Raw genomic sequence first — 26,095 nt, 5'->3', positions numbered from 1 at the left:
ACAGGCATAAAGCAAATAACTCTGGCTCACATAAACCCCACAAAGCATAGGAGGACCCTCCAAGGCATAGAAATATGAGGCCTGTTAGTTTCTAGCAGTCTTTATTAATAGAAGCTGCCTCGAGGCACTTTGAACCCTGGGGACCCATTCTCACCCAACATAGCATGATTTCTCAGTTTCTGGCTTCCTCTGTGGTTTGCTGGTATTTTCTTTTTCCATCTAAAACTAGTAAGCAAACAAGATAGGTTGTCATTTCCTCTTTTCCAAGCCCCACTCCTCGTGGGGGCCCAGAAATCTCTTTTGAGCATCAGACAGCACAGAGCTCCGAGGTGAGCAGCGGGCCTCTGTCCCCCTCTTCGGGGGGCCCTTGGATGGGACCTTGCTCTGGAAGGAGCCATGGACCTGTGGCTTTGGGCGCTTTACTTCCTTCCAGGTAAGTGCTCTGGAGAAACACCTTGGACGCCGTATGAGGACTGAATTGGTCACAGGTAGGGGAGTGGCTCAGAGAAGGCAACAGCACCCCACTCCAGTACTCTTGCCTGGAAAATCCCATGGATGGAGGAGCCTGGTGGGCTGCAGTCCATGGGGTCACGAAGAGTCGGAAACGAATGAGCGACTTCACTTTCACTTTTCACTTTCACGCATTGGAGAAGGAAATGGTAACCCATTCCAGACTCATTGCCTGGAGAATCCCAGGGACGGGGGAGCCTGGTGGGCTGCCATCTATGGGGTCGCACAGAGTCGGACACGACTGAAGCGACTTAGCAGCAGCAGCAGGGGAGTGGCTGGGTATCTCTGGCTCTGAAGCGTCTGGATGAATTTAGTTGTAAACCAGTACCTGGGGCAGGACAAGGGTGGAGGCCGTCCCAGCTCCCAGCTAGCACCCCTCTCTCCTCTCCAGACACTCCTCCTGAGCCCTAAGGTGTCGACTCACAGGCCGAAGGCATCCCCTCTCCCAGGTGTCAGCCTGTTAATCTGGGATTTAAAAGCCTCCAATGTTCTCTCTTCTACCTCTACATTCTTTCTTTGGTTCTTTTATCGCCTGAATTTTCAAAGTTCCAATCGAAGACTCCCTGGTCCATTTGGTAGGCCTGCTTCCCCAGGTAGCTCAAACGGTAAAGAATCTGCCTGCAATGCAGGAGATCTGGGTTCAGTCCCTGGGTCGGGAAGATCCCCTGGAGAAGGAAATGGCAGCCCACTCCAGTATTCTTGCTTGGAGAATCCCGTGGACAGAGGAGCCTGATGGGCTGCAGTCCATGGGGTCACAAAGAGTTGGACACAACTGAGCGGCTAACACTTTCAATTCGTTTCCAGAGCTTCATATCTTGATTTACAGCCATCTCTTGGGCACCCCCACTTCCACATCTCATCAAGATCAAAAATACAACTGGCCTGACACATAACCTCAGATTTCTCACTGGTCACCACCTAAATCAGCTACTCTGTCTTCACTATCTATGATATCAGCTGCAAAATGCCAAAATAGCTTTTTACCCACCTCTCCCCTTTAACCCCCAATCAGACTTTGACCCAACTGATGGCCAATTCATGTAGTTTGTAGATTCACACTTACCAGGATAGGAAGAAATGGCAGCCTCTGCTAGAGACAGAACAGAGGAGTGAAAAGAAAAAGAATACAGGAGCAGCTTTTAACTACCTCCCTACTTTCTGCAAGTCGACAGCCTGTGGCTCCAGATCCACCTTACTTCTTCTTGCCTCTGATCATAACATCATCCTCCCCAATGACCTTCCATGCCTCCTACTGCAAATTGAACCAAACTCCTGAAATACCAACTCCTTCCTTGGCCTCCGCCTTTACACGCTGAGCTTATCGTTCTCCCCAGGACTTTCCTAACCTCCAGCCAGCAGAGCTCCCTGAACGTGCGCTGGACTTCCCTGCCACCACGGTCTTGCTCCTGCTGCTCCTTCTGCCAGGAGCGCCCTACCCCCCACCTCCACCACTGATGCGGCCCTTCAAGCCCATCTCAACCTCCACCTCCTTCTCTACACTTTCCAGAGCCCCTTCTTTGGAACCTTAATATATTATTGATTCGGTGGTAAGTTTCTTGGGGGTCAGAGTAGTTGTTTATTCATACTTGCTTTCTTTGTGATGGCTGGAGTTTTGAAGAAAGGCAAATGTTTGAGTCAAATGTTGGAAGTCCCTGAAAGCCCAAAGGAATGAAGTTTTAATGAAATAGACTCTGTGACAGGTAGTAGGACATGGGTGAGCACAGCGGATGGTTAACCAAACTTAGGCCTGAGAGGGAAGAGGGACTGGGTGGACGTGGGAGATGTCTAGAAGTGAAGGGCACCCGAACTGTAGTCCGGCAGTCTGTCCAGAGCGCTATGACTCTTCTAGCCAGAAGGGTCCTTGCTCTGGGCTTTGTCCTTCTCCACTGGTGCCAGTCCCCATGGGGTGAGGAGTTCAAGACCCCAAAGGACATGCTTACCCCAAGCCCACATCCACACCCCCTCTGCTAGGCCTCAAATTCCCTGTCCAAATGACTCTGAATCCACCTTCGGTGACTCTGCAATGCTACCCTGGGTCTTCTATTCTAGAGTTATGTCTTGGCCTGTAAAAGTGGCTACAGGTGGATGTTTGGGAAGGAGATGGGGTTTATACATGCAAGCTGGGTCATTCACCAAGTATATGCCAGGACTGTTGTGGAGTGGGCAGGAGCTAGGGTTGAGAACTGAAGGGAGAGGGGCCAGAAGCTGGAGGCAGAAAACTTGGTGCCATTTTCCCCTGCACTGCATGTGTGAGAATGGACATCCAAGGAAAGCGTAAATTTGTCAAGATGTTGGAGAGCCCCAGGGACAGAGGAGCCTGGCGGGCGACAGTCCATGGGGTTGCAAAGAGTCGGACACGACTGAGCAACTTAACAACAACAACAGTTTACTAGCTTGGTGATTAACTTTAAACTATTCAGACTATGATGAAAGTGAAAGTGAAGTCGCTCAGTCGTGTCCAACTCTTTTGGACCCCGTGGACTGTAGCCTACCAGGCTTCTCTGTCCATGGGATTCTCCAGGCAAGAATACTGGAGTGGGTTACCATTTCCTTCTCCAGGGGACCTTCCCGACCCAGGGATCAAACCCGGGTCTCCTACATTGGAGGCAGATGCTTTAACCTCTGAGCCACCAGGGAAGCCCAAGACTGTGATATTTAGGCCTTATTTGCATCCCTGCCCCAGGTCCTGCAAATATGGGGGTGGCCCTGGTCCCAGAACCCAGTGCATGAGGCACAAACTACAGGCCACATCGCTTGGGGCCCCAGGTGGAGGCCCACAAAAGACAGCAGGATAGGAGGTCGGCTTTCAAACCTACCTATACCTTGACCTATAATAGTAAGAATGCACACGCTCGATGCTGTGACATAGGACAACAAACACACATCTAAAACTTACCCTTAATTCTTTAATATGAGGATGACTCTGGGGCTTCAGCACTTGAATGGATGTTGACGCTTTCTTCGGAGATAGGAAGAGCTTGTACAGGAACAGGTTTTGGAGGAGGAATCAAGAGGATTTTTTTTTTTTTTTTTCCCCTTTTACCATTTTAAGTGTGAAATATATCTTAAATGTTTGAGTGAAGTCCAAGTGGAGGGATCCAAAAGGCAAGTCTGGAGCTCAGAGGCACAGATAAGGCTGGAGATCCACGAAGTGCTGAGATCTAGACAGAGTTGGCACTAAAAGGCATGGGAGTCCATGGGCTCTTGCGGGGAGACCCGGGGGGACAGAGAGGAGGACAGGCCCAGTGCCAGGCCCTGGGGTGGCCCAAAACTGGTGGAGAAGGAGCCATACATAAGGAAGGAGGCAAAGAAGTAAGTGAGGAGGAGAAGCAAGCGAACAGATAAGTAAGGAGATGGCAAAGGACAGCCATCGAGAGAGTGACGTCAGGGAAGCCAGGAAAGCATTTCCGGGCAGGAAGGCTCTATCCCACCAAATGCTGCCAAGAGGATGAGGAAAAAAAGAAGACAAAGAAGTGACCGATGTGGCAACAAGGAAAGTTTTAGTGACCTTGATTGGAGCAGTATCCATGGAATATTGGAGACAAAATTCTGACAGATGTGGGTGGAAAAGGAATTAGGAGACGTGGAATTGGATTGCAGCTGAAGGGGAGCAGGGAATGTCAGTGAGGGGTTGTCCAGTGTGGGCATCATCAGGGCATGTGTGTGAGCCATGTTAATGCTGGAAGAGAGCAACCACCGAGGCAGGCAGAGAAAGGCGGTGATTGCAGGAGAGAGGCTCTGTAGGACGTGATGGGATGGACTCAGGATCCAGGGCAAAGGACTGGCTTTTGAGAGAAGACAGATACTCCATTCACAGCAACAGGACCAAGGCAGACAGCAGGCCTGGACACACACAAGTCAGTGTGTGCAGAAGTAGGAAGCCGCTTGGGATGTTTCTCATCTTTTTTTTTTTTAAGAGCCCTGCTCCATCTGATAAACATAAAGCTCTCAGGCAGGTCAGCTTCCTTCTTCCAGAGATCCTGCTGTGACTGGAGTTGATAGGGTCCTCATCACCTCTCCTGCCTAGAAAATCACCACCCTGCAGAATCCAGTCTATTCCCAGAGCACAGCCACAGCCAAGGCCTTGGGGCCTAAACCTTATTTTGTATTACGAAAACAAGATTTTTTTCCTATGTTTCAAACATATGCTGTGCTGTACTTAGTCCCTCAGTCATGTCTGACTCTTCGAAACCCCATGAACTGTAGCCTGCCAGGCTCCTCTGTCCGTGGGGATTCTCCAGGCAAGAATACTGCAGTGGGTTGAGTGGGTTGCCATGCCCTCCTCCAGGGGATTTTCCCAAACCAGGGAAGGAACTCAGGTCTTCCCCATTGCAGGCGGATTCGTTACCAACTGAGCCACCAGGGAAGTCCAAGAATACTGGAGTGGGTAGCCTATACCTTCTCCAGGGGATCTTCCCAACCCAGGAATTGAACCAGGGTCTCCTGCATTGCAGTTGGATTCTTTACCAGCTGAGCTACCAGGGAAGCCCATTTCAAACATATATTTATATCCAATTACATGTTGAGAGTGACTTTTTGTACCACATATATCCCTCTCCCCTACCATCATCACTGAAAATCAAATCACCGATTCAGAGATTAATGATACATCACAGCTTCTCTAAAACATCAATATTAAACAGGTTGATTCCTTTATATGTACTTCTGCTCCTCCCTTTCTTCCCTGGAATCACTTGGAAATGTAATCATAAGGCTCAAAATTGCAAAAATTCAAGGGCACCTGGGTTGCTTACCTAAAAATGAAGATTCATAAGCAGATATACTCACCCGTTCAAAGCAGATATAATCACCTTGCTGAAGGGCAGGACCAGGTCATCTGCATCTTAACAAGTTCCCCCACAGGAGTCTTACGTATACTGTGCTAAGTTCTAAACCTGGAGGTTGTATCTATCTTTTTTTCTATTTGGGAAGTCTGCTTGTGGTTAGAAGCTATTATGAACTCCAAGGAGAGTGGAATCTGGTCATTTTCACCTTGCCCATTAATGCTTCCCTGGGACCAGAACTCAGTGTACCCAGCAGCTTTACTTGTGCTTCATCCATCCAAAGTTTGCCCACTAAGGATGTCCCAGTCAGTGCTGGTTGCTGTAACAAAGTGTCATAGATGTGGTTTCCACAATAGACATTTATTTCTCACAGTTCAGGAAACTAGAAGTCCTAGATCAGGGTGCTGGCAGGTATGGTTTTCTGCGAGGGCCCTCTTCCTGGTTTGCAGAAGGCTACTATCTCCCTCTGTGCTCATGTGGTCTCCTGTGTAAATAGAATAAGGACACTGATCTCATTTTGAGGGCTGCAGCTTCATAACCTCATCTAACCCTGCTCCTGCTGCTACTGCTGCTAAGTCACTTCAGTCATGTCCAACTCTGTGTGACCCCAGAGACGGCAGCCCACCAAGGCTCCCCCATCCCTGGGATTCTCCAGGCAAGAACACTGGAGTGGGTTGCCATTTCCTTCTCCAATGCATGAAAGTGAAAAGTGAAGTCGCTCAGTCGTGTCCGACTCTTAGCGACCCCATGGACTGCAGCCCACCAGGCTCCTCCGTCCATGGGATTTTCCAGGCAACAGTACTGGAGTGGGGTGCCATCATCTAACCCTACCTACCTCCCAAGGCCCCACTCTGTAATACGGGAGCTTCAACACATGAGTTTTGGGGCAATACAAACATACAGTCCGTAACGTAGGATCTGGGCAAGCCAGAGGGTGACCAGCAGTACCCTACTGAATAGAAAGAGGCCACTGGAGGCGTCTGCATGTGTCATGACCCATCTCTGCTCTGTCTTGCCTCTGCCCATTTTACAACACCTCACCCTTGAGAAAGCAGCCAGCATGCCCTTTTCTGGCTGAGTTGGTCTGCAAACGTTTGAATGCTCACTCTCAGTTGCCAGGCTTTGCACACAGGTGTGTGTGGTCCCTCTGGACCTACGGGGGATTCCCCCAGCCCCTTGGTTGGGTCTTTGCCCTTTGAATGGGTCGCCCTTCCGTTGGCATGTTCCAGTCACAGGGCTGCCTCCCTCGTCTCAGTTTCCAGGGTGTTTAAAGCAGAGGTGGGTGATTCGCATGAGGGCTTTCACATCAGCTCACACGTGTCTGGTAGTGCCCTCTGCTTCTCCCTGCTGTGCTAACCAGCTGCACATCCAGATACTAATGAACTCCTGTGAACGCTCCCCTGCTAGCCCTTCTCTAGCCTCCTCCACCCTGTCTCATGCTCTCACGGTTGTTTCCTCCTCTCTCCAGATATCCCCATCCTTCCCTCCCCCCAGAATGTCCTCCTCAGCACATCTAGAAGCCTGCAGCCCCACTTCTTCCCCTGACTCCTCGGAGCGATTCTAAATCTGTGCTCTGCAGATGAATTTCAGGAAGCTTGTGAACACCCCTCCCCTCCTCATGAACATGCTGTGTCCTCTCTCCTCTCTTAGGCTTTATGGGGCCAATTCTCATTGTCTAGAAGGGTTTCTCCTCCACCCAGTCCCCCCAGCCTCACCCCAACACACACACTCCGTCCTCTGCATCATCTTCCCAGAAATATATGGACCCTTATTGGACCCACTTAGTTGACAATCATACCCTCTTCTCTAGCTTAGCCCCGCCTTCTCTCCACCATAAGCTTATTGATGTCAGGGACTCAGGAGCCACACCTTTCACTCCTCCCGGCTCCACACCAGCCCCAAGGCACAAACAAGGTGTGCACACATTCAAACACACTCCTGTTTCCCTCTGTATTCCCTCCTTCAGTGAGGATGACCATCATTCTCTTAGCCCTCCACACCCAATCCTTCAGGCCACAGCTTACACAGCCCTTCTCCCAGAAAGCCTTCCTCAAATTCCCCTCCGTGGCAGCCTGGATCAGGCACTCTGCTTGCTGCTTCCAAGGAGCCCTGTGTATTCACGCCATGGGATTTATTACACTTTGCTGTGGTGGCCATAGATTTGTTTCACTGAATAAGTGATTCTTTCTGTGAGGGAGGGATGGCAGCTAGCTTATCACATGAACGTGATTCAATAGATACTTGTTAATGATTGAATTAAAAAAAAAAACTGGAGGTGAAAGAGTTGTTTTGGTTGGATGGATCCAAGCAAAACAAAACTAGACAGGAAAACCTGTTGCAGTAAATTTCACCACGCCTCCAGGCAGCACACTGAAGTCACTCGGGGGCCACGTGCTGGTTGGGGGCGCAGTTCACCATGGCACATGTCATGGCACATGACATTGTGACTAGATTCTCAGGAGGTTGGTGTCTGGGACCATAGAGGTTCAGGAGGAGAGCTACATGAAGGCTTGGGCTGGGGAGAGACTGAGCCTCGGGTGTAGAGTAGGGACGGACATAGAGCCAGACCAAGGAGGTTAACAGGGTTGAGGATGGAAAGAGGCTGTGGGTGCAGCTAGGGCTAGACATGAGGGAGGCGCAGGGCTGCTCACGGGGATGAAGCTGGATGCATGGATGAGTATGAGGCTGCACTGGGGCCCAGGTTGGAAACAGGGCTGTGTTGGGGACGTGGCTGGGGATGGGGCTTCCTCTCACTAACTCCCTCTCCCTGCAGTAGTCGGAGCCCCGAAGGTCCTTCCAGAAGTAAAGATGGAAGGAATGCTGGGAGGATCCATTACCATCGAGTGCCCACTTCCTGAAACGCATGTGAGGATATATCTGTGCCGGACCATTGACGAGTCTGGAAGATGCACCACCGTGGTGTCCAGCAACAAATACGTCAGAGAGGAATTCAAGCACCGAGTCACGCTGGAGCAGTGTCCGGACAGGAATCTGTTCCTTGTGGTGATGACAGAGCTGACCAAGAATGACAGCGGGATCTATGCCTGTGGGGTGGGCGGGAACACAGACCGAGGCAAGACCCAGCAGATCACCCTGACTGTTCACAGCGGTAGGTGCCCCACTCGCTGGAGGCTGAGGACACCCAGGAAACGTTGCCCCTTGGGGAGGCGGGGCAAGCATGGGGCCGCAGCAGTCCCCACACCCTAACACTGCTGCCGTACCAGCTAGTCCAGTGGAAACTGGGATCCATGGGGCTGTAATCTCATAGAGTCAGTGAACTTCACGATCCACCAAATTTTCTATCCAAGCCGTGAGAAAGGAACAGGATCGGTGCGCCCCCGGGTGGTAACGTGCCCACCTTTCCCCCGGGTCACAAGCCAAGTGGGGGGTGGGCGTGAAATTGAGGAGAGGCTCTGAGACTGGAGGAAACTGGAAGCAAAAGGACATAAGCAGCCCCATAATTGGTCCCGTGAGAAATATCAGGGATAAATATACAGGAAAGACAATCATTTTTCAAGCCACAGTTGATGGCCAAATTTGTTACTTTATATGATCCTTTCCTTATTGCTCCAGAACCCCTCCTTTCTCCCTTCTTTCTCCGCTGACTTCCTCAGACATACACAGTACTCACTCAATAATCTAGATTCCTGACGGACTCTGATTTTGCAGAGAATGCCCACTGCGTCAGGGTGAAAGAGGATTTTTTTTCCAGGGAAGACCCCAGCTCAGTTACTTTTCCTCTCCTCTCATGGGCACCGTGTCCTCATCCCTTTATTGCCATCTACCCTGGCTGAGTCAGCCTCAACTCACACCAGCAGTCCCTCCCCCGGGCCTCAGGCTGATGCTGGAGACCACCAATGGACTTCTCTTGCCTTTGGTAGTTTACGAGCCATCCTGGGAAGAAGAGCCGATGCCTGAGCCTCCAGCATGGTTTAATAGATTTCTACAAATGCACTTGCCTCCTTGGTTCCAGATGCCTGCACATGCCAGTTCTTTAACATTCATGTCCAAAGGTCAGTTCTCCGAAGCTAGGGCAGGGGAAGTGGGAGAAATTCTATGTTGTTGTGAAAGTGGACGAGGGGAATATGTGTTCAGTTCATGCAGTGGTTGGCAGAGCAGAGCTGAGTCTCACGTGTGTATTTCCCTGTCTTGGAAGAGGGAACCTCCTTGAGATCTGCATTCCAAGGCTGTCAAGCCCATCCCTCAGCCACTTGGCACTAGTTGCAGTACTTACACATCACCACCAGGTGGGGCCGCGCATAATGAAGTTTATGCTCCATTCACAAAATCTAGCCCTTCTATGAATGACTTAGGAAACCAAGACTGGGCAGACATTTCCCAGCCAGAAGTCCTCCTGCCTTCTGCTCCCCATGTGGCTATCTTCCATTTGATGGCATACAGTAATTTAACAGCTGTATTTTGCGACAATAAGATTAATTATACTAATGATACTTTTACATTTCTATCACTTTTCTGTCTTGAATGCATTTTGACATACAATGTTTCTATCATATCCTCACATGTTCCCTGAGAGGTAGACACATTAATTGAATATTGTTACCCTAGAGGACTCTGCTGGCCCTTGAGAGGGGGATAATGTCACTGAGCTCATTACATACCCAAGGTTGTGACTGACAGGTGTGGAATGCGGGAGAATAGACAAACACATAGATATAATACAAGTCAGGGTGGGAACTGAACTACAGTCAAGGTTTTCTCCGTGGTTAAGAGGAGGGAAAGCTCTTCTGCCTGGGAAGTCAGGGAAGACTTCCTGTAGGAAATGGAGTTTGAAGCAAATATAGACAGAAGGGACTAGGTGTAGATGGCCTGTTCAGAAGGCATTTCAGGCAATGTGGATTGCAAGAACAAAGGTAGTCTACCTAAAAGGAAGGAATGTGTTCAGGAAAGAAATGGTTGACCCAAGGCTACCGGAGACCAGAGTGTGGATCTGGAAGGTCACTTTGTCCTCCTCTGTCCTGCAGTAACCACACCAGCTCAAAGGATCAAGTCTCCTCGAGCACACCAGGCCTCCCCCAACCCCTCAGTCACCCACCGCCCCCGAGTTTTCAGGGCATCTTCAGTAGCAACTGCTGAGCCCACCATCTTTCTGCCAGCCATCACAACCTCAAAAACCTCAGATCAGAAGGGGCTTCTCAGGCTCCAGACGGCCAGCTACAACCACCAAACCAGGCTTCACAGGCAGAGGTAAGATGCCTCCACCATTCGGACGGGGTAAAACTGGTCAAAGGAGACTAGAACTAGGAGATCCACCGAAATCTCCCTAAAATGTCTGCCAACAGAGACAATTCTTGGCTTTGTCTCTAGAAGTCACTGTGAAATACAGTATAGATATATTTATTATAGCTATACTAATGTTATGCCTATAACATTAACTCATTAGTCCTATTAACAAGTACACACATCAGTGCTCCAGCAGGAGATCTTGTAGAGAAGAGATGAAGATCTTTCAGTCATTCAACATTTATGCAAATCTGTTTTGACGCTGCAGCTGCCGCTAAGTCGCTTCAGTTGTGTCCGACTCTGTGTAACCCCATAGACAGAAGCCCACGAGGCTCCCCCGTCCCTGGGATTCTCCGGCAAGAACACTGGAGTGGGTTGCCATTTCCTTTTCCAATGCATGAAAGTGAAAAGTGAAAGTGGAGATGCTCAGTCATGTCCAACTCTTAGCGACCCCATGGACTGCAGCCTACCAGGCTCCTCCATCCATGGGATTTTCCAGGCAAGAGTACTGGAGTGGGATGCCATTGCCTTCTCCGGTTAACCATGTAGATCCTCCCCATAATTGTAGGAGTTTTCCTGTTAATAGATGAGAAGTTAATGTTTTATTGAGACTTAGCTCATCACTCCGATTGAGTTTAAATGACCCTAAGAAAAAACCTAAATCTATGGCCAGCCTCAGAGCAGGTATTTTTAATTGGCCAGGTGAGAGGATCCCATCTAGAATGATTATGAATAGATAGAACAGGACTGAACACTCATCTAAAACAAATTTCCTAAGGGGGTATCCAATAAGAGCCCAAAAGAACAGAAATCCACCAAGGTAACCCAGAAGTAATAGGCACAGGTAATTGGCCACAACCCAACAACTGGATTGAGTTTTAAACTAGCATAGAATCATGCTATCATAGATGGCTCTGAGAGACTGCTCCTGTTTTGATGGGGAAGAACTAAATGAATATAAAATTAGCTACTAAACCATCAGTAATTTAAAAACTACTTTTGTGTGTTTCCTTTTACTCTTTCAACGTGGCTACTAGGAAATTTTAAGTTACCTTTCCGGCTCCGACTACATTTCTGTTGGCCAGCTCTCAATTAATGGATGGGGGTGCAGCCCAGGAAAGTGCTGCTATCGACCACTAGGAGGCAGCATTAGAACAGATTCCAAAGAAAACCAGTCAGATCAGATCAGATCAGTCGCTCAGTCGTGTCCGACTCTTTGCGACCCCATGAATCGCAGCACGCCAGGCCTCCCTGTCCATCACCAACTCCCGGAGTTCACTGAGACTCACGTAATACCTGCGAATTATTTTTTTGCCAAAGCAAATAGAAGGGGCTTCCCAGGTGGCTCAGTGCTAAAGAATTGGCCAGCCAATGTAGGAGACAGGAGATGCAGGTTCTATTCCTGAGTCAGGAAGATCCCCTGGAGGAGAAAATGGGAACCTGCTCCAGTATTCTTGCCTAGAAAATCCCATGGACAGAGGCACCTGGTAGGCGTCCGTAGGGTTGCAAAGAGTCCATAGGGTTGCAAAGACTCAGACTCAACTGAGCAGTTAGGCACACATACAAGCAAAGGCAAACGTGAGCGAAGAAAGGCATTTCTGACATCATTTGGGCCTTAAAATTAGGAAATTGAGCCCATGAGAGCAAAGTGGTTACAAACAGAACCAGGACTTCTGATTCCTAGTCTATTAAACCATAACAGCCTACTAGTGGAGAAGAATTCAATTAACTCAACCAACATGTTTTTAAATCCCCACTACATGCCAGGCATTGTGCTATGTCCTGAAGATGTAGAAAAGTTTAAAAACATGATATCTAGGTGTTATTTTACTAATACTAGTCTTGACTGTGGTAAGTGTTGTAACTGGTATGAACAGAGGAAGTGGTGACACAGAGAAACAGTTGATTCTAGTTTACCACGACTGGAGAAGAAAATGAGGACTTATGTAATGGATAAGGAAAGCAAGATTTCAACATGTAGAGAAAATGGAGGGAAGACCTTCTAGCAAAGGGAGCACCATCCTCTCTTCCATAGTTATCAGAAACTAACTCATTTAAAATCTGCAATCATCTTGTGAAGAAACTGAGGTGCAGAGAGCTGGAAGTGGAACTGACCTTTGTTGATTGCTGCTTGGGTCAGCTACATTAAGGTCTTTATAGCCACTATTTTATTTCATCCTCAAACTGTTCTGTGAAACAGGTTTTACTGTAACCATTTACTGGGAAATGAGGCTCAGAGAAGTTAGGAAACTGATTCAAGATCACACAGCCAGGAAAAAGCTAAACTTGAAATTTAATCCAGGTTTCCTGACTCCATAGACAGGCCCTTTTGTGACAAGGGTGGGGTTGGGGGAGGTGGGTGGGGTGAGAATTCTGTTATCCAAGGGACAAACCTGTGAACTGCCTTCAAAAGTTGGCCCTTGGGGTGCTGCCTTAAATCCCCCTCCGTTTCTTACCTCTCCTTCCTCTCCCCGCTCTTCCCCTGCTCAGAGCCTCCAACCAGGGCCCGGGCGCTGCATCTGGGATGGAAGACCAAGGTGTCTTCGTCCTGATCCCCACCATCCTGGGTCTCATACTCCTGGCGCTTCTGGGGCTGCTGGCGAAAAGGATCATTCAAAGACGGAAAGGTGAGTGGGTCAGGCCCAGTGACGGAGCTCCCAGAGAATCCAGCTCCCTCTGATCCCCCAGGGACACTCAGGACTTTGGATGAGCAGACTGAGTTTGAGGGGACTTGGGATGGGACTCGGTGGTCTGGACACGGGGACGGTGAGGGGCGCGGCCCGAACCCTGAAGTGGAGGGCCAGCCTGTGCCACTTTCGAGCGGAGCACCCTCAGGTCAGACGCTGCCAAACGGCGGGGAGGGGGCCGTCTTTAGTTTTCTGTAAGACTGGGCGAGTGCGGGCTTCTGACACCCTCCTTCCTCCTTCTGTCCCTGCGGCTTGGTCGAGAAGCTCTCTCCAGGCGGGTCCGCCGACTGGCCGTGAGGATGCGCACGCTGGACGCCTCCCAGCGGGCCCTGTCCCGGAGGCCGCGCGTGTCCCGGCGGCCGCGCACCCCGAGCAATATCTACAGCGCCTGCCCTCGGAGGCCCCGCGGCGTGGACGCGGCTGGTGAGCCGGCTGGCAGGCGGGAGGAGGGCAAGGCTGGGCGTGCAGGCAGGCAGCGGGGAGAAGGTCGGCCTGTGGGGGCGCGAGGCGGGTCTGGGCGGTGGGGGGACGAGAGGGGTTGGGGGCGGGGTGGGGCTGGAGGGGTGGGGAGGGTGGGGTGCGGGAGGAACGAGGCGGGGTGGGGGCGGGGCTGGAGGGGTGGGGCTGGAGGCGTGGGGGTGGGGGGTCGTGGGGGACGAGGTGGAGGCGGGGGCGGGGCTGGCGCGCGAGCTGGAGCCGCAGAAACTGCGGCTTCATTTTCTAGATAAAGAAATGGAGGCTCAAAGAAAGGCAGTGAATTGCTCATTTGAGTGAATTTGTCCTTTGCTTTATGTTTTATATTATGTCAAAAAGACCTTCTTGGTTTCCTAGTCATTGATAGAAGAGCTAGATTTTGTGAATGGAGCATAAACTTCATTATGCGTGACACCGCATAATGTAATATCTGGCAATATCTGTGGGATCTTGTGGTGCTCTGACCTGGGGTGGGATGGGAGCAGGGTGGTGGGGGTTGGGGGAGTGGGAGCGGGGTGGAGGAGGTGGGGGCCGGGCCGGGGCCGACACACGAACTGGAGCCGCAGAAACCGCGCGACGCACAGCGAGAGCCTGGAGACCCGCGCCTCCAGGACAGCCGCGCACAGCCGGGCAGGGTCCACCGCCCGGGGGCTTCCCGCAGAGCTGGGGGTCGGGGGTGAGCCCTGGGCCCCGCCTTCATGCCGCCCTCCCCTTCCCCATTAGGTGGAAGGGCCGCATCGCCCCCAGTCCCCGGAGCGCCCGCAGCCTCCGCCCAGCCGCAGGTAAGCCCCGCCCGCCGCGGGTAAGCCCCGCCCCACTGCTGGTAAGTCCCGCCCCGCCTCTGATTGGCAGCTGCGGCTCGAAAGGGCGGTCCCAGACCTGGGCGTGGCCCCGCGCGCCGTTTGCGGAGGTTCGGCTTCTCGGGAGGGCGCGGGCTTTCCCAGCTGCTGCCGGTCCCTGCGTCCGAGAGTGAGTATCCGTTTCCTCCTTGGACGGTGCACGTAGACGGCTACCCAACAATTGTGGTAGACTTAGTTACTTGGCTTCTGGCCAAGCATTCCTCATGGGATAAACGGGAGCTTAAGAAGAGGATGCTAGATGTCGACTGGGAAGGGCTTTCCTGTGTAAGAGATTGAGTTTCCAGTAGGTCTTAAGAGGGTTACCCGGTTTCATCTGAGGAAGTACTTTCTAGTAAGCCCTCTAAGATAAGAGGAGATTGTTTACTGAAGGCAATTAAGCCTGGCCAATGGCACCCCACTCCAGTACTCTTGCCTGGAAAATCCATGGATGGAGGAGCCTGGTAGGCTGCAGTCCATGGGGTCGCTAAGAGTCGGACACGACTGAGCGACTTCACTTTTACGTTTCACTTTCATGCATTGGAGAAGGAAATGGCAACCCACTCCAGTGTTCTTGCCTGGAGAATCCCAGGGACGGGGAAGTCACGACTGAAGTGACTTAGCAGCAGCAGCAGAGACATAGATGGGCTTCCCTGGTGGCTCAGCTGGTAAAGAATCTGCCTTCAATGCAGAAGACCTGGGTTCAATCCCCTGGCTGGGAAGATCCCCTGGAGAAGGGAAAGGCTACCCACTCCAGTATTCTGGCCTAGAGAATTCCATGGACTATACAGATAAGATTCAACACTTTGAGTGAGAAAGATTCCTCTTTAAATCTAGGTGTGGAGTAGGGAACTCATCTTTTTTTTCTCTCTCTCATCTTTCCATTGATGAGCATTGGCAGGTGTATGAAAAAATGTTAAGCTATTCATCCTTCTTTGTCTTCCCCAATTAAGAAGAGAACATTTTATTCTTTAAAGCATCCACAGTAGCAGAAACATTATTGCTTCTGGAACCAGGAAAACTAAGTGTGGCAAATGTCCCTGATTTAATTAGGGTGTAGGCTAAGCTGATGCAGCAAACGCTAAACCCCAGGGCTTGCAAGATGGAAGCCTGTTTTCCTTGAAAGTGAAGACAGGGAGCCAGGAGGAGGTGGCCTGAGCCATGGGGTCATCCAGGGCTGCAGATGCCTTCTAACTGTTGTTCCACCATCCCCTGGAGTCTTTCCTCATCCGTGGTTGATGCTCAATCACTAACACCATGTATGCATCCGCACATGGGAGGGAGAAAGTTGCTTTTTTAAGACCAGGAGCCTGAAGTGTCACGTATCAGAGAACCACTGGGCACAGCTTAATCACATGGTCACACCTGCCTTCAGGGGAGACTGAGAACTGTATCCCTGTGGGTCTTGCTTAAAAGGGGAGAGTGATGCCTGGGAACAGGCAACAGCTCTGCCCCCATCAGGCCCAGCTTCTGGAGCTTGCCCTTGCTCAGCCCTGCTGGAGGGGTTCTCAGTAGCGTAGGTAGGCCCAGCAGTGCCCATCAACTCTACCCTTTGTTGCTCACTCGCTAAGTCACATCTGACTCTTTGTGACCCTATGCACTACAGCATGCCAGTCTTCCCTGTCCTTCACTATCTCCAGGAATTTGCTCAAACTCATATCCATTGAGTCCTTTTCTCTGAAACTGTTCTGTGACCACACATGGCCTCATGTGGGCCTGTCAGTTCAGTTCAGTTCAGTCGCTCAGTCGTGTCCAGCTCTTTGCGACCCCATCAGTTGCAGCACGCCAGGCCTCCCTGTCCATCACCAACTCCCGGAGTTCACCCAAACTCATGTCCATCGAGTCGGTGATGCCATCCAGCCATCTCATCCTCTGTTGTCCCCTTCTCCTCCTGCCCCCAATCCCTCCCAGCATCAGAGTCTTTTCCAGTGAGTCAACTCTTTGCATGAAGTGGCCAAAGTACTGGAGTTTCAGCTTTAGCATCATTCCTTCCAAAGAAATCCCAGGGCTGATCTCCTTCAGAATGGACTGGTTGGAGCTCCTTGCAGTCCAAGAGACTCTCAAGAGTCTTCTCCAACACCACAGTTCAGAAGCATCAATTCTTCAACGCTCAGCTTTCTTCACAGTCCAACTCTCACATCCATACATGACCACTGGAAAAACCATAGCCTTGACTAGACGGACCTTTGTTGGCAAAGTAATGACTCTGCTTTTCAATATGCTATCTAGGTACCTATACCTTGCTTAAATTTTACCCTTCCTCCCTGCTTGAAATTCACACTCCTGCTATCAGGGATTAAAAAAAATCCTGATAAAACAAATTCACAACAAGGTGCCTCTGATAAATGACTGAGTAGTTTAAGCCTTCACAGGGAGCGACTTTTTAAAAATGGTTAAGTCAGATTAGTCTCAAATGATGAACCGTAACAGGCAGTGGGAGATACATTTTTGAAGCAAGCTGCTGCCCATTCCCTCTCTGGTAAAGTACAGAAAGGAACAGCTCCTTTCAGTGAGCACTTACTCAGTGCCTGCTCTGTTCAGGGGGCTGAGCTTCTAGTTTTCAGTGGTTGTGTTAAAAATATGTGACTCTCCCTGCTGCAGCCTTCCTGGGTGGATGTCACAATAGTTATGCCACGCTGGGGTCATGCCATAGCCCTGCCATCCGAGAACTGATCTATCTCGAAGGCAGATGATCCTAAAGTTTCTTTCCGGGGAAGTGGAGCTCCACACAGCTTGCTACCTTCCTCCCCTTCAACCGCCCACTCCTTCCTGGAATGCACTGTCCCGTCACGTCACAGCCTCTCCAGGGAATGAAAGCCCTATGGAGGTGCAGAGGATGACTCATCCTCCTTCTGAATAATTCCCTGAGAAGATGCATATTTATTCCACAAGTCACATCATCTAATCCAGAGGGGGAACTCCTCTGGTGGCTGGTTCTCCTTCAGACCCATGCTTAGTCACATGATTTTTGTCTGAGCCCCATTTAAAACACTTCCTGCCGTATTAGATCTAAGTGTTTTCCAGTTATGTAGAGCGTGAGGCACCACCCTGAAAATCCCCAGGGCTGAGCCTCCTGATGGAGCTCAACCACCTCTGTGTTTTGCCTTCTGGAGGACAGCAACCACGCGCACCCCAAGCCCCACCCCACCATTGCCCACTGTGGATACTACAGTCACCCTACCCAAACCCAGGGATGATCCTTTGGTCATTTCCAGGTACCTGAAATTCCCTGGCTCCATGTCCCATCTCTGAAGATCGACTGTGAATATGTAAGCTTCTGCCACCAACCTGCTGCCAAGGTGGAGGACACTGATTCCGATGACTACGTCAACGTTGCCTGCCTGACTCACCTCTCCAGCTGTGCCCCTGAGCCCAGACCTTGGTGTCAATGAGTCTTGCCTGTCTGCTGGCTCCCAACACCCACTCCATCTGTTTCAGAACCCTTGTTACCTCCCCACCTCAAGTCTCATCCCTGCCTGTTTGCCCGGAGCACTGAGCAGTCTCCCCTCCTCCAGCTCTCCTTACACACTTTTGAACCCCGTGGTTTTCAGGTGGCCTCTGGGAATGCAGAGCATTTACCCTGTTGCCACCTGCCTCCTTTCCAAGCCATGTGACAGGCTATGGACTTGCAGAGTCTTTTTGATCACAGGGTCCTTACTCCCCTGGCTCTAGACCACATGGCCTTGGACTGGAGTGGAGGCATAGCTGTTGCTTTGAAAGCCCTTCTCGAGCTTGAGTTCCCCACCAGCAGAAGGTACCTGGACTGCCCTGTGAAGACACGCTTCAGCCCTGAGCTAGGAAGGGACCTTGGTATGAAACACCCCTGGCAACCTCTCTGCCCCAGTCTTAGGGCTAGCACTTACTAGTGATCTTCTGTTTGTCTGGAGTCCTGTGGTGACAGCAGTTTATTTGGATGTGATGAAGGGTTGTAAATTTTCAGAACCATCCTTGTTAGTCACACACGTGGATACCCTCTTTAGGTCTTCCTCCCTTGATCCACGTAAGTACCCTGACTCCAGCATTTTCTCTCTTTAAGAAATAGAATAGCTTTTGTTATCTATTTATCCTTCTTCTATAGCCTAATACTATCTTAGCCGTGGTCTATTTGAGCTATCCAAAGCCATTACAACTCTCTGCTTTCAGAAATACAGTCTGTTCCAGTCCAAGTGGCTTATGGCCAGGTGGGGAAGGACAGTGATCTGGGGTTCCTGGCAGGCCCATTGTTCTGCAAGAGCACTGACATCGTGGAAGAAGAGACTGCCCACATCCTATTCATCCTCCTAAGTGTTCTGAAGGAGGGTAGAGTTAGGCAGACATTGTATCTTTGGATTGAAATCAACTACAAAGTTCAACCAGAGCTGGAGACGAGAGAATGCCCAGTCTTGCTTTTAAGAAGGCCTTTCCCAGACACACAAGTCAGCCTCACGGGGCACTGGTCCATGCTAGAAAGCAGAGGCTCCCGAGGTCCCTGCCTTATGAGCAGGGAGTGCCCTCACAGGTGGGACTGTGCGTCCAGGCATGAGGACACCAGCCACAGTGTCAGCCTGACTCCAGCCCCCAAGGCAGGCGACAAAGGCGGATGAGCAGGATCAGAAAGAGCACCCGAGGGACGGGGCTGGTGGGAGCGGGTGGGAAGGGCTGACGGGAGAGGCGAGAGGTGGTGCTGACGGGGAGTCTGCTTTGTGCTGGGCACCCTCTGTGCTCTGTCTTTCACCATTTACATTCCAACCAGTGCTCTCACCTCACCCAGCACTCTGTTCCTGCAGATGTCGTGACCATGTGATTTCCATGCCCTGAGGCTCAACTCCATATCCCAGCATCCCTCATTGTTCCTCAGCAATTCAAAGACAGGTTTTAAAAATCCAATTTATTAAGCATTTCCTGAGCATTCCCATCCACTAACCCCACACAGTGGCGAGGATTGTGGGGGGAAACAGAGAAACGTGAAGAGGGCAACTCCAAAAGACAGTTTCACTGAAACTTCACTGAAATAGAAGTTTCAGTCTGACAAATAAATATGGCATCAGTTAAAACACTGATGGGAATTAAATAGAGTTGTAATAAATATAGGAATCTGCTTTGTAGATTATTCACAGCATCCAAGGGAACCTTCCATGACTGTTGTTACGGTCACTTAAAGAATGAAGTTGTAAGCTGGGGCCAAGAACAGGACCCATGGTCAAGAGTGTGAAGTGCCCAGAGGACATCACGGGAAGGGACCTTCGTCTGAAATGACACGGAGAAGAAGGAGGGTATCCTGGTCTAGGCCTTCAGAGCTGGTAGAATTTCTCCATCCAGCTCAAGAGAATGTCCATTTCTCCAAAGGCTTTGGTCACAGCTGCTTCTCTGTCCAACTAAAGGGAAAGGAAAGTTGAAGACCTGCCGTGTTAGCCACAGGAACAGGTTTCCTTCTGACCCCTGAACCTGGTGCGACTGTAGATCACGGGCTGTGACCCCTTTAGGATGGCCTCTGACAAAGTCACCACCCATCAGTTCTCTGTGTGCGCTGTCTGCTTTGGAGGCAAGGACAGGTGGGTTGGTGAGTGGCCGCAGATAAGGAGCAAGGGAAAAACATCATGAGTCCCTGACAATCAGAATCCCTGTGCAGAGTGGATTCCATCCACCTGAGACCACTGTGCAGATGAGGAAATTGAGACCTGGGTGGTCCCTTTCCCTAGTATGTTATTGCTCTTCACCATTTGTTTATAAACTGGAATATCTATTCCTCAAAAAATGATCGAAATTGGATTGTCTTGGGGAGGGAGCTGGGGATGAAACTGGAATTTTCTTTGTTGTCTTAGTTTAGGAAAAGACAACATAATTCTTTTTTCACAAACTCGACCCTTTGAGCATCCTGGAAAATACTGCAGATTTGTGTTGGGGTTGGGGATTCTCCCTTCTTTCTCCCTCACTTTTGACTCACCAATTGCCCACCTCAGGTACCCATAAAGCTCTCACTTTGGAATGTCCTTGGTAGTGAAATCATCTTGTAGGGAAATAGAATAGCATTTTAACTTGAAAACTGGCAGAAAAATTGGCCATGTCACTTGCAGTGTTTATGCGAAGTGTATGGTAACTAACGCAGCTACAGTATAGCTATGCTCCTGCTAAGTCAGGTGGCTCAGGGCGAGCTGGATGGAGTCCCCTGCATCGAATTCTACACCAGGTCCCTAAGGCACCCTCGTGCGACAGTTCAGGGTAGTCTGCTTCCAGATGGGCAACTCTCAGTTCCCAGCCTTGATTACCTGTTTAAATGCTTGGTAGAACAGCAAAAATCGCCTGCGTGCACTCTTACGGGCGGAAAACATCTTTTCCTGCTGGATAACAGAGAAAGAAAATCGTGCCAAGTGTCAGGTAGGAGCAGAGGTGCCTTCTCCCACTCTTTCCTAGTAATGCCAGAAAGACTCCCAAGGCCTAAGAGGGCAGCTCCAAATCTCACATCCCCAAGGCAGCCAATGCTGACCTCCCACCGTGCAGCAGAGACTGCCTCCTTTCATACTCACAGTAGTCTTGCCAGGTAGAGGTGATTATCAGCACTTTATAGATAAGAAAACCAAAGCCCAAAGCGATTGACCACTTTCGGGGTTTTGTTTTTGTTTTGTTTTGGTCTCCCAATTTCTCTCTCAAAGGTGTTTTGAATAAATAAGATTGATTATTTGCAAAAAAAAAAAAAGAGAGAGAGAGAGAGAGATTGACCACTTTGCAAATGGACACCCAGTCTGTTAGACCTGGACTTAATGCCAGCACTGCTGGTGTCCAGAGCCTGTGCCCCGTTCCATGACACCTGCAGCTCCCTGTCACGGAATAAAAGCCAGGGCCAGATAAGGGAAGAGGAGTCTTCTGAAAACACAGCATCTCCTGTGGACCTCCGTCCCAACTTTGTTCTACTCACACTGGCTTGCAGTTTTGACACGATGACAAAGAAGTTGTTGGCCAGAGTAGAGAATGGCTTCAGGATCCCGAATTCAACAGCCTTGTCATGGTAGTTTTTGAAGACAGTGTTCACGTAGAACCTCAGCAGGGCGTGGATGAGGTGGCAGCTCTCAGTCTCCTAGGGGGTGGCAGGGTCACTGCCAAGCCCAGGCCTCTGCCCACTCTGACCCTGATGAACCACCCACGTGGTGCACAGGGCAAGATAAGCACAAGTGGAGGCAGGGATCCTCCAGGAGATGGGGCTCTGAAGCGTTGGGTCTTTCAGAGCCCCTTTGGACATCTTTGTTTGACCAGAGGACCCACAGGCCTAGAAAGGAAGGGCTCATCCGGGGTCCCACAGCCAGTGAGTGGCAGGCCCAGGCCTGGCGCCCAGGACTCCCGCCTCCCATGTGGTTAGATTTCTTTCTTCTCCAGCCCATGACCTCTCTAATAGCTCTGGGCAGTGATGGGCCTTGAAAAGCACCACCTCTTGGTTAGCTGAGCTTTGGCAGGGAAAAGGTTTAGAAGGAGAAATGAAGAGAGAGAAAACTAGTGTCCATGAAGGCAGGAATTGCACCCTGGGCCCCTGAGGCACCACAGAAGGGAGCTTGGCATCCCTCAGGGGTCAGAGCTTGGTGGTTTTTACTCACTGCCTAGATGGGTGAGAAGAAAGTAGGGGCATGGAAGAGGCCCAGGCAGACGGCTCTGGGCCAATGAGAGCAGAAGAGAAATCCAGATTGATGGAGACTGGCTAAATGGAGACAGATATTTACAAGCCTCAGTCCCCGCCCTCTCCTCAGGTCCTGTATTCACATACCCTGGGTACTGAGGAGACCAGCCCAGGTGTTCCTCCTCCAGCTCACCACCCAGCCCTGACCTGTGCAGGCGCAGCCCGGGACAGAAGTGAAGTCTTCTATCAGCCTCCCCTGGAGCACCCCTCAGCCTCACCCTCAGGAGACCAGCCACCCAGAGGAGACAACACCCTTCCCCCACGTCTGATTACCGAGACGTTCTGCAGAACCTCTTTCCGCAGCAGCCGGACACTCATGATGTTATCTTGAGCTTGCTTGGGGAACAGAAAGGACAGATGTCTCCAGGTTGGAGGTCAACATAGAAGCCAACCTTGCAAGTACATGCTGCTTGCCCAGACCCTTCAGTCTATCTAGTCTGCGTGACCTCAGAAGCCACAGGGGGGACCCAGGGAGGGCCATGCTGAGCTGGCTCCTGGCGGGGAGGTACAAGGTTTCAGCTTCAGAAAATCATGAATCCTGGCCTCCCAGGGGCAGATGGAATCTTAGGCATTCTCAGAGCTTTGATAAAGGACTTGGTCCTTTGATTCCTTTGGTCACTTGAAGCATGAAGAAATATGCCCATTTTAAGAACCACTAGGATTCTTACACTAGGATGTTACCCCCACCTTCCATGGAGAGTCGGGGAGGCTGCACCTCAAGGCTTCCCCTGCAGCCCGCCACTTCTTGGGTTTCCAGCCAAAGAATCCTTGATTCTTTGTCCTACCTCCTCATTGTGCAAATAAGGAAACTGATAGCATGGGAGTGGGGGAAGGCTGCTGTATGGATTGGTTTCAAGGTCAAGATCACACAGAGGTGTCCTGTCCCAGTCCAGCACCCTCCTCTCTCCCCAGACTGCCTTGTCAAGCTCCTTCATTCTGCCTTGCATCTGGATTGTCCTTTAAGGAGTACGTGTCACAGGATGCATTAACCGTTCTTTCCCAACTCAGAATTAAACATTCTTTCAATATTGAGTCAAGGCCTCAGCAGGTGGGAACAAACTAGGAGGAGCTGGCAAAGCAGTAGGTGAAAACTCTGGTGGGTCTCAAAGGATTCCCCATGACTTCCCGTGGGTGAAGGCTTATGTAACCCTGGGACAGAGATGAAGTGCAAATGAATCAGGCTTCCTTCTTATTCCTCATGGGCTGTGTTTCTTTTCCTATGGATTGGCCACATCTTTCTGAGCCTCAGTTTCATCGAGTGGAGAAGGAAATGTGGACCCACAATATCTCTGACTTCACTAAGCTCCTAGGTAGGAACATGATTAGCAAGCTGCAAAGGGCTCCATAATCATCAAATATTTTCCTTTGCCCAGAATCACCTCCCTCCATGGCTGGGTCCAGAACAACACTTCACTCACCACAATGTCCTTCATGGCCCAGAAGGCCTGCCACAGTTTCTGGAGAACTACTCCTTCTACCCGGCAGGGCCCAAACTGGAACTCTTGGCCCCGGACCCAAGGCCCCGGGCTCCAGAGAAGCAGCATCAGACTCAAGCAGGGAAGAGCAGCCACGTGCATAGAAGAGTTCATCTGCAGCAAAGAAGGTCCAGGAGGATCCTGCTGGGGGAAGGGGGCACCCCTGTGAGGGAGCATCCTGCTGGGGGAAGGGGAGTACCCCTGTAAGGGAGGATCCTGCTGGGGGAAGGGGGCACCCCTGTGAGGGAGCATCCTGCTGGGGTAAGGAGGCAGCCCTGTGAGCAAGGCCCTCAGCCTCAGGCGTGGTCCCCCTGGAGTAAGGCTCCTTGCCTCTGCCGCAGCCAGCCTTGGGGACACACAGATGCAAAACCTGAAACCAGGGTGCGTTCCTGGTGTTAGAACAGTTCAAACGTGTGGCCTTGCCGGGATGCCCTGGGCGAGGCAACGGTTTTTTCGGCCCCGAGGGCCTTTCTGCCCCTCAGTCTTACACCCAGTGGTCTGGCTATCCCTGCTACCTCCTCCCTCAGCACTCCCCTCTGCATCACACACACACACACACACACACACACGCCCTGCCCCACCTTCCCTGCTCCGTTACAGTCCTCTCTAGCCAACAGCCCACCCACCAGTCAGAATCTGACCAAGAAAAGTGAAGAAACGGGGAGTTATAATGTGCCAAAGAACACACACAAGGATCTCAGACTCGGCAGAACACATTCGCCGATCTGAGTTCTGCCCTCAAGTCACCGGACACACATGGGCAGGTCTTTCTTCCCTCCCCCCGGAGAAGGCCACCTCTGACTCCCATCACCATCCAGAGGCACTGCGGGTTTAATCCTGGCCCACAGGGATGGGCGAGCTGGTACGCACACTCACTCTGCCACCTCAGCTGACCGACTCACTCTTGACGCTAGGAAGTAATGTTTCAGGTGACTGAACAAGAGGAGGGATCAGGAGGACTCACATGAATCACCTCTAAAGCCTTCCACTGCATGACTGTGTGAAGAGCCGCAAGCTAGAGGCAGGGAATCCCCTTGTCTGTCTGTCATAACTGTATGCAGAGATTGCTTCTCCATGACTCCTTGGCCCTTTGCTTCTCTTCTTGCTTCTTTCCTCAGAGCTCGGTCCCGCCCTTGCTTACTCCAGGCCCTGGTCTCACACCTGAGGACGCTTGGTCTTCCACCCCTCAGCTGGGCGGGAAGCCAGGAGAAGGTCTGTCTCCCCAGTGCCTGCCAACTCGCGAGCCAGAGGAGCAGGCCTGGGGCCAGCACTCGTTGTCCTGTCATGCAGCTCTGAGCTCCAGCCTCTCCCTCAGAGTCTTCCTGGTCCCTTCTTTCCAACGCCACCAGCTCTTCAGCCTCTTGCAAATTCACCTGTGGGCTTCATAATCCTCCTAGCCTTCCTCTCCTCCAGCCTAAACTCTTCCAATGTTAAACCCAAGAGAGCAGCTCCTCCTCATGGCATATCTCACCCTTTACATAAACGCTGACAAAGTTCGCCTCTGTGTCCCCCCAGCCCCTATGCTTAGTCGGGCGGCAGTCGGTCTAAGGCTTCAAAGCCAAGTACTCGGGAATCTCCCATCACTCACCTCGGGCCCTGGAAGGGATGCTTGAGGGCTTGCTGGTTGGTGGTGGCTGGTTCCCGTCGTAGAGGAAGAAAGTTGGGCAGGCGTCCACACACACACACCATGCACCAACCAGGGGTGTAACAGTGGATGGAAGGCTCTTGTTCCAGCTGTGGAAGTTGTTTCCAAAGTAAAGGTGTGCAGGCAAGCCAGGCTTTGTGGAGCTTCATATACATGGGGGCTGTGGGGGAGGAGCGGGGGAGGCAGAGGGAGGTGGAGAAAGGGAAACCGGTCATGCTTTCCCAGAGAATGACGTCACTGCTAGTCAACCTTCACTCTAGACAGTGGGGCCGTGGGGGAAGCAGCCCCTGGGTGCGGTGAGCGCTGGGTCTGAGTTCCAGCTCTGCCATTGGCAGCGTGACAGGGGCAGGTCATCTAGCTACCTCGAACCTCAGTTTCTACATCCATAAAGTTAAAACAAGCAAGCAAGCAAACAAAAGCTCTATCCCATTGCCACAGGAGCATCAGTGCCATCAAGAGACCTGGCCGGGTGTCCTCCTAGTAGGACGCTCAGCCTTCAGGTGTAGGGTGTAGGTGAGGGGCAGACTGGAGCAGTGTTTCCAATGCATGTTCCCCAGAACCTGGTCCTGAGGGATGCTTATCTGCAAGACTCTCTGTGCACTAAGGATTTCACTCTCAGTAAATTAGAGAAGGCTGGCACATGCTTGCCCCTCTTGGAAACCTTTGTGCCCTGTAGGAGCCAGAAGCCTGGTGTGGGCTTAACACTCCTTAACCCAGTCTTTCCCACAAGTATTAGACCATGACTCTGGGAAACACAGTATGAGAAACACTGGACTCTGAATGAGGAACTGGCCAACTACT

At 51.1% G+C, this 26,095-nt stretch overlaps 2 protein-coding genes across 4 annotated transcripts; one reads left to right on the top strand and one right to left on the bottom strand.

Moving 5' to 3' along the window:
- The first annotated feature begins 289 nt into the window (after positions 1-289).
- FCMR (Fc mu receptor) lies at positions 290-19,569 on the top strand. Of its 3 annotated transcripts, none has more exons than XM_002693895.7 (8): positions 290-433; positions 8,068-8,403; positions 9,176-9,307; positions 10,277-10,499; positions 13,026-13,162; positions 13,487-13,645; positions 14,420-14,478; positions 17,748-19,569. In XM_002693895.7, exons 1-8 carry the CDS (start codon positions 397-399, stop codon positions 17,922-17,924), a joined length of 1,260 nt encoding a protein of 419 aa, XP_002693941.2. In that variant the 5' UTR covers positions 290-396; the 3' UTR covers positions 17,925-19,569. The 3 variants fall into 3 exon arrangements, with proteins under 3 accessions (XP_002693941.2, XP_059731631.1, XP_059731630.1); XM_059875648.1 differs by lacking the exon at positions 290-433 and adding an exon at positions 7,773-7,971; XM_059875647.1 differs by lacking the exon at positions 290-433 and adding an exon at positions 7,773-7,995.
- Positions 19,570-19,654: 85 nt separating this feature from the next.
- Positions 19,655-25,338, bottom strand: IL24 (interleukin 24). Its single transcript, XM_024976606.2, has 6 exons — positions 25,238-25,338; positions 23,593-23,827; positions 22,448-22,510; positions 21,425-21,583; positions 20,778-20,849; positions 19,655-19,886 (listed from the first exon to the last, which is right to left on the bottom strand). The coding sequence occupies exons 1-6, from the start codon at positions 25,336-25,338 to the stop codon at positions 19,803-19,805; spliced, it is 714 nt and encodes a 237-aa protein (XP_024832374.1). The 3' UTR covers positions 19,655-19,802.
- Positions 25,339-26,095: the final 757 nt, after the last annotated feature.

Source organism: Bos taurus, chromosome 16, assembly GCF_002263795.3.
Source record: "Bos taurus isolate L1 Dominette 01449 registration number 42190680 breed Hereford chromosome 16, ARS-UCD2.0, whole genome shotgun sequence".
Taxonomy (NCBI): Eukaryota; Metazoa; Chordata; class Mammalia; order Artiodactyla; family Bovidae; genus Bos; species Bos taurus.
This window is presented reverse-complemented; position numbering and strand designations above follow the sequence as displayed.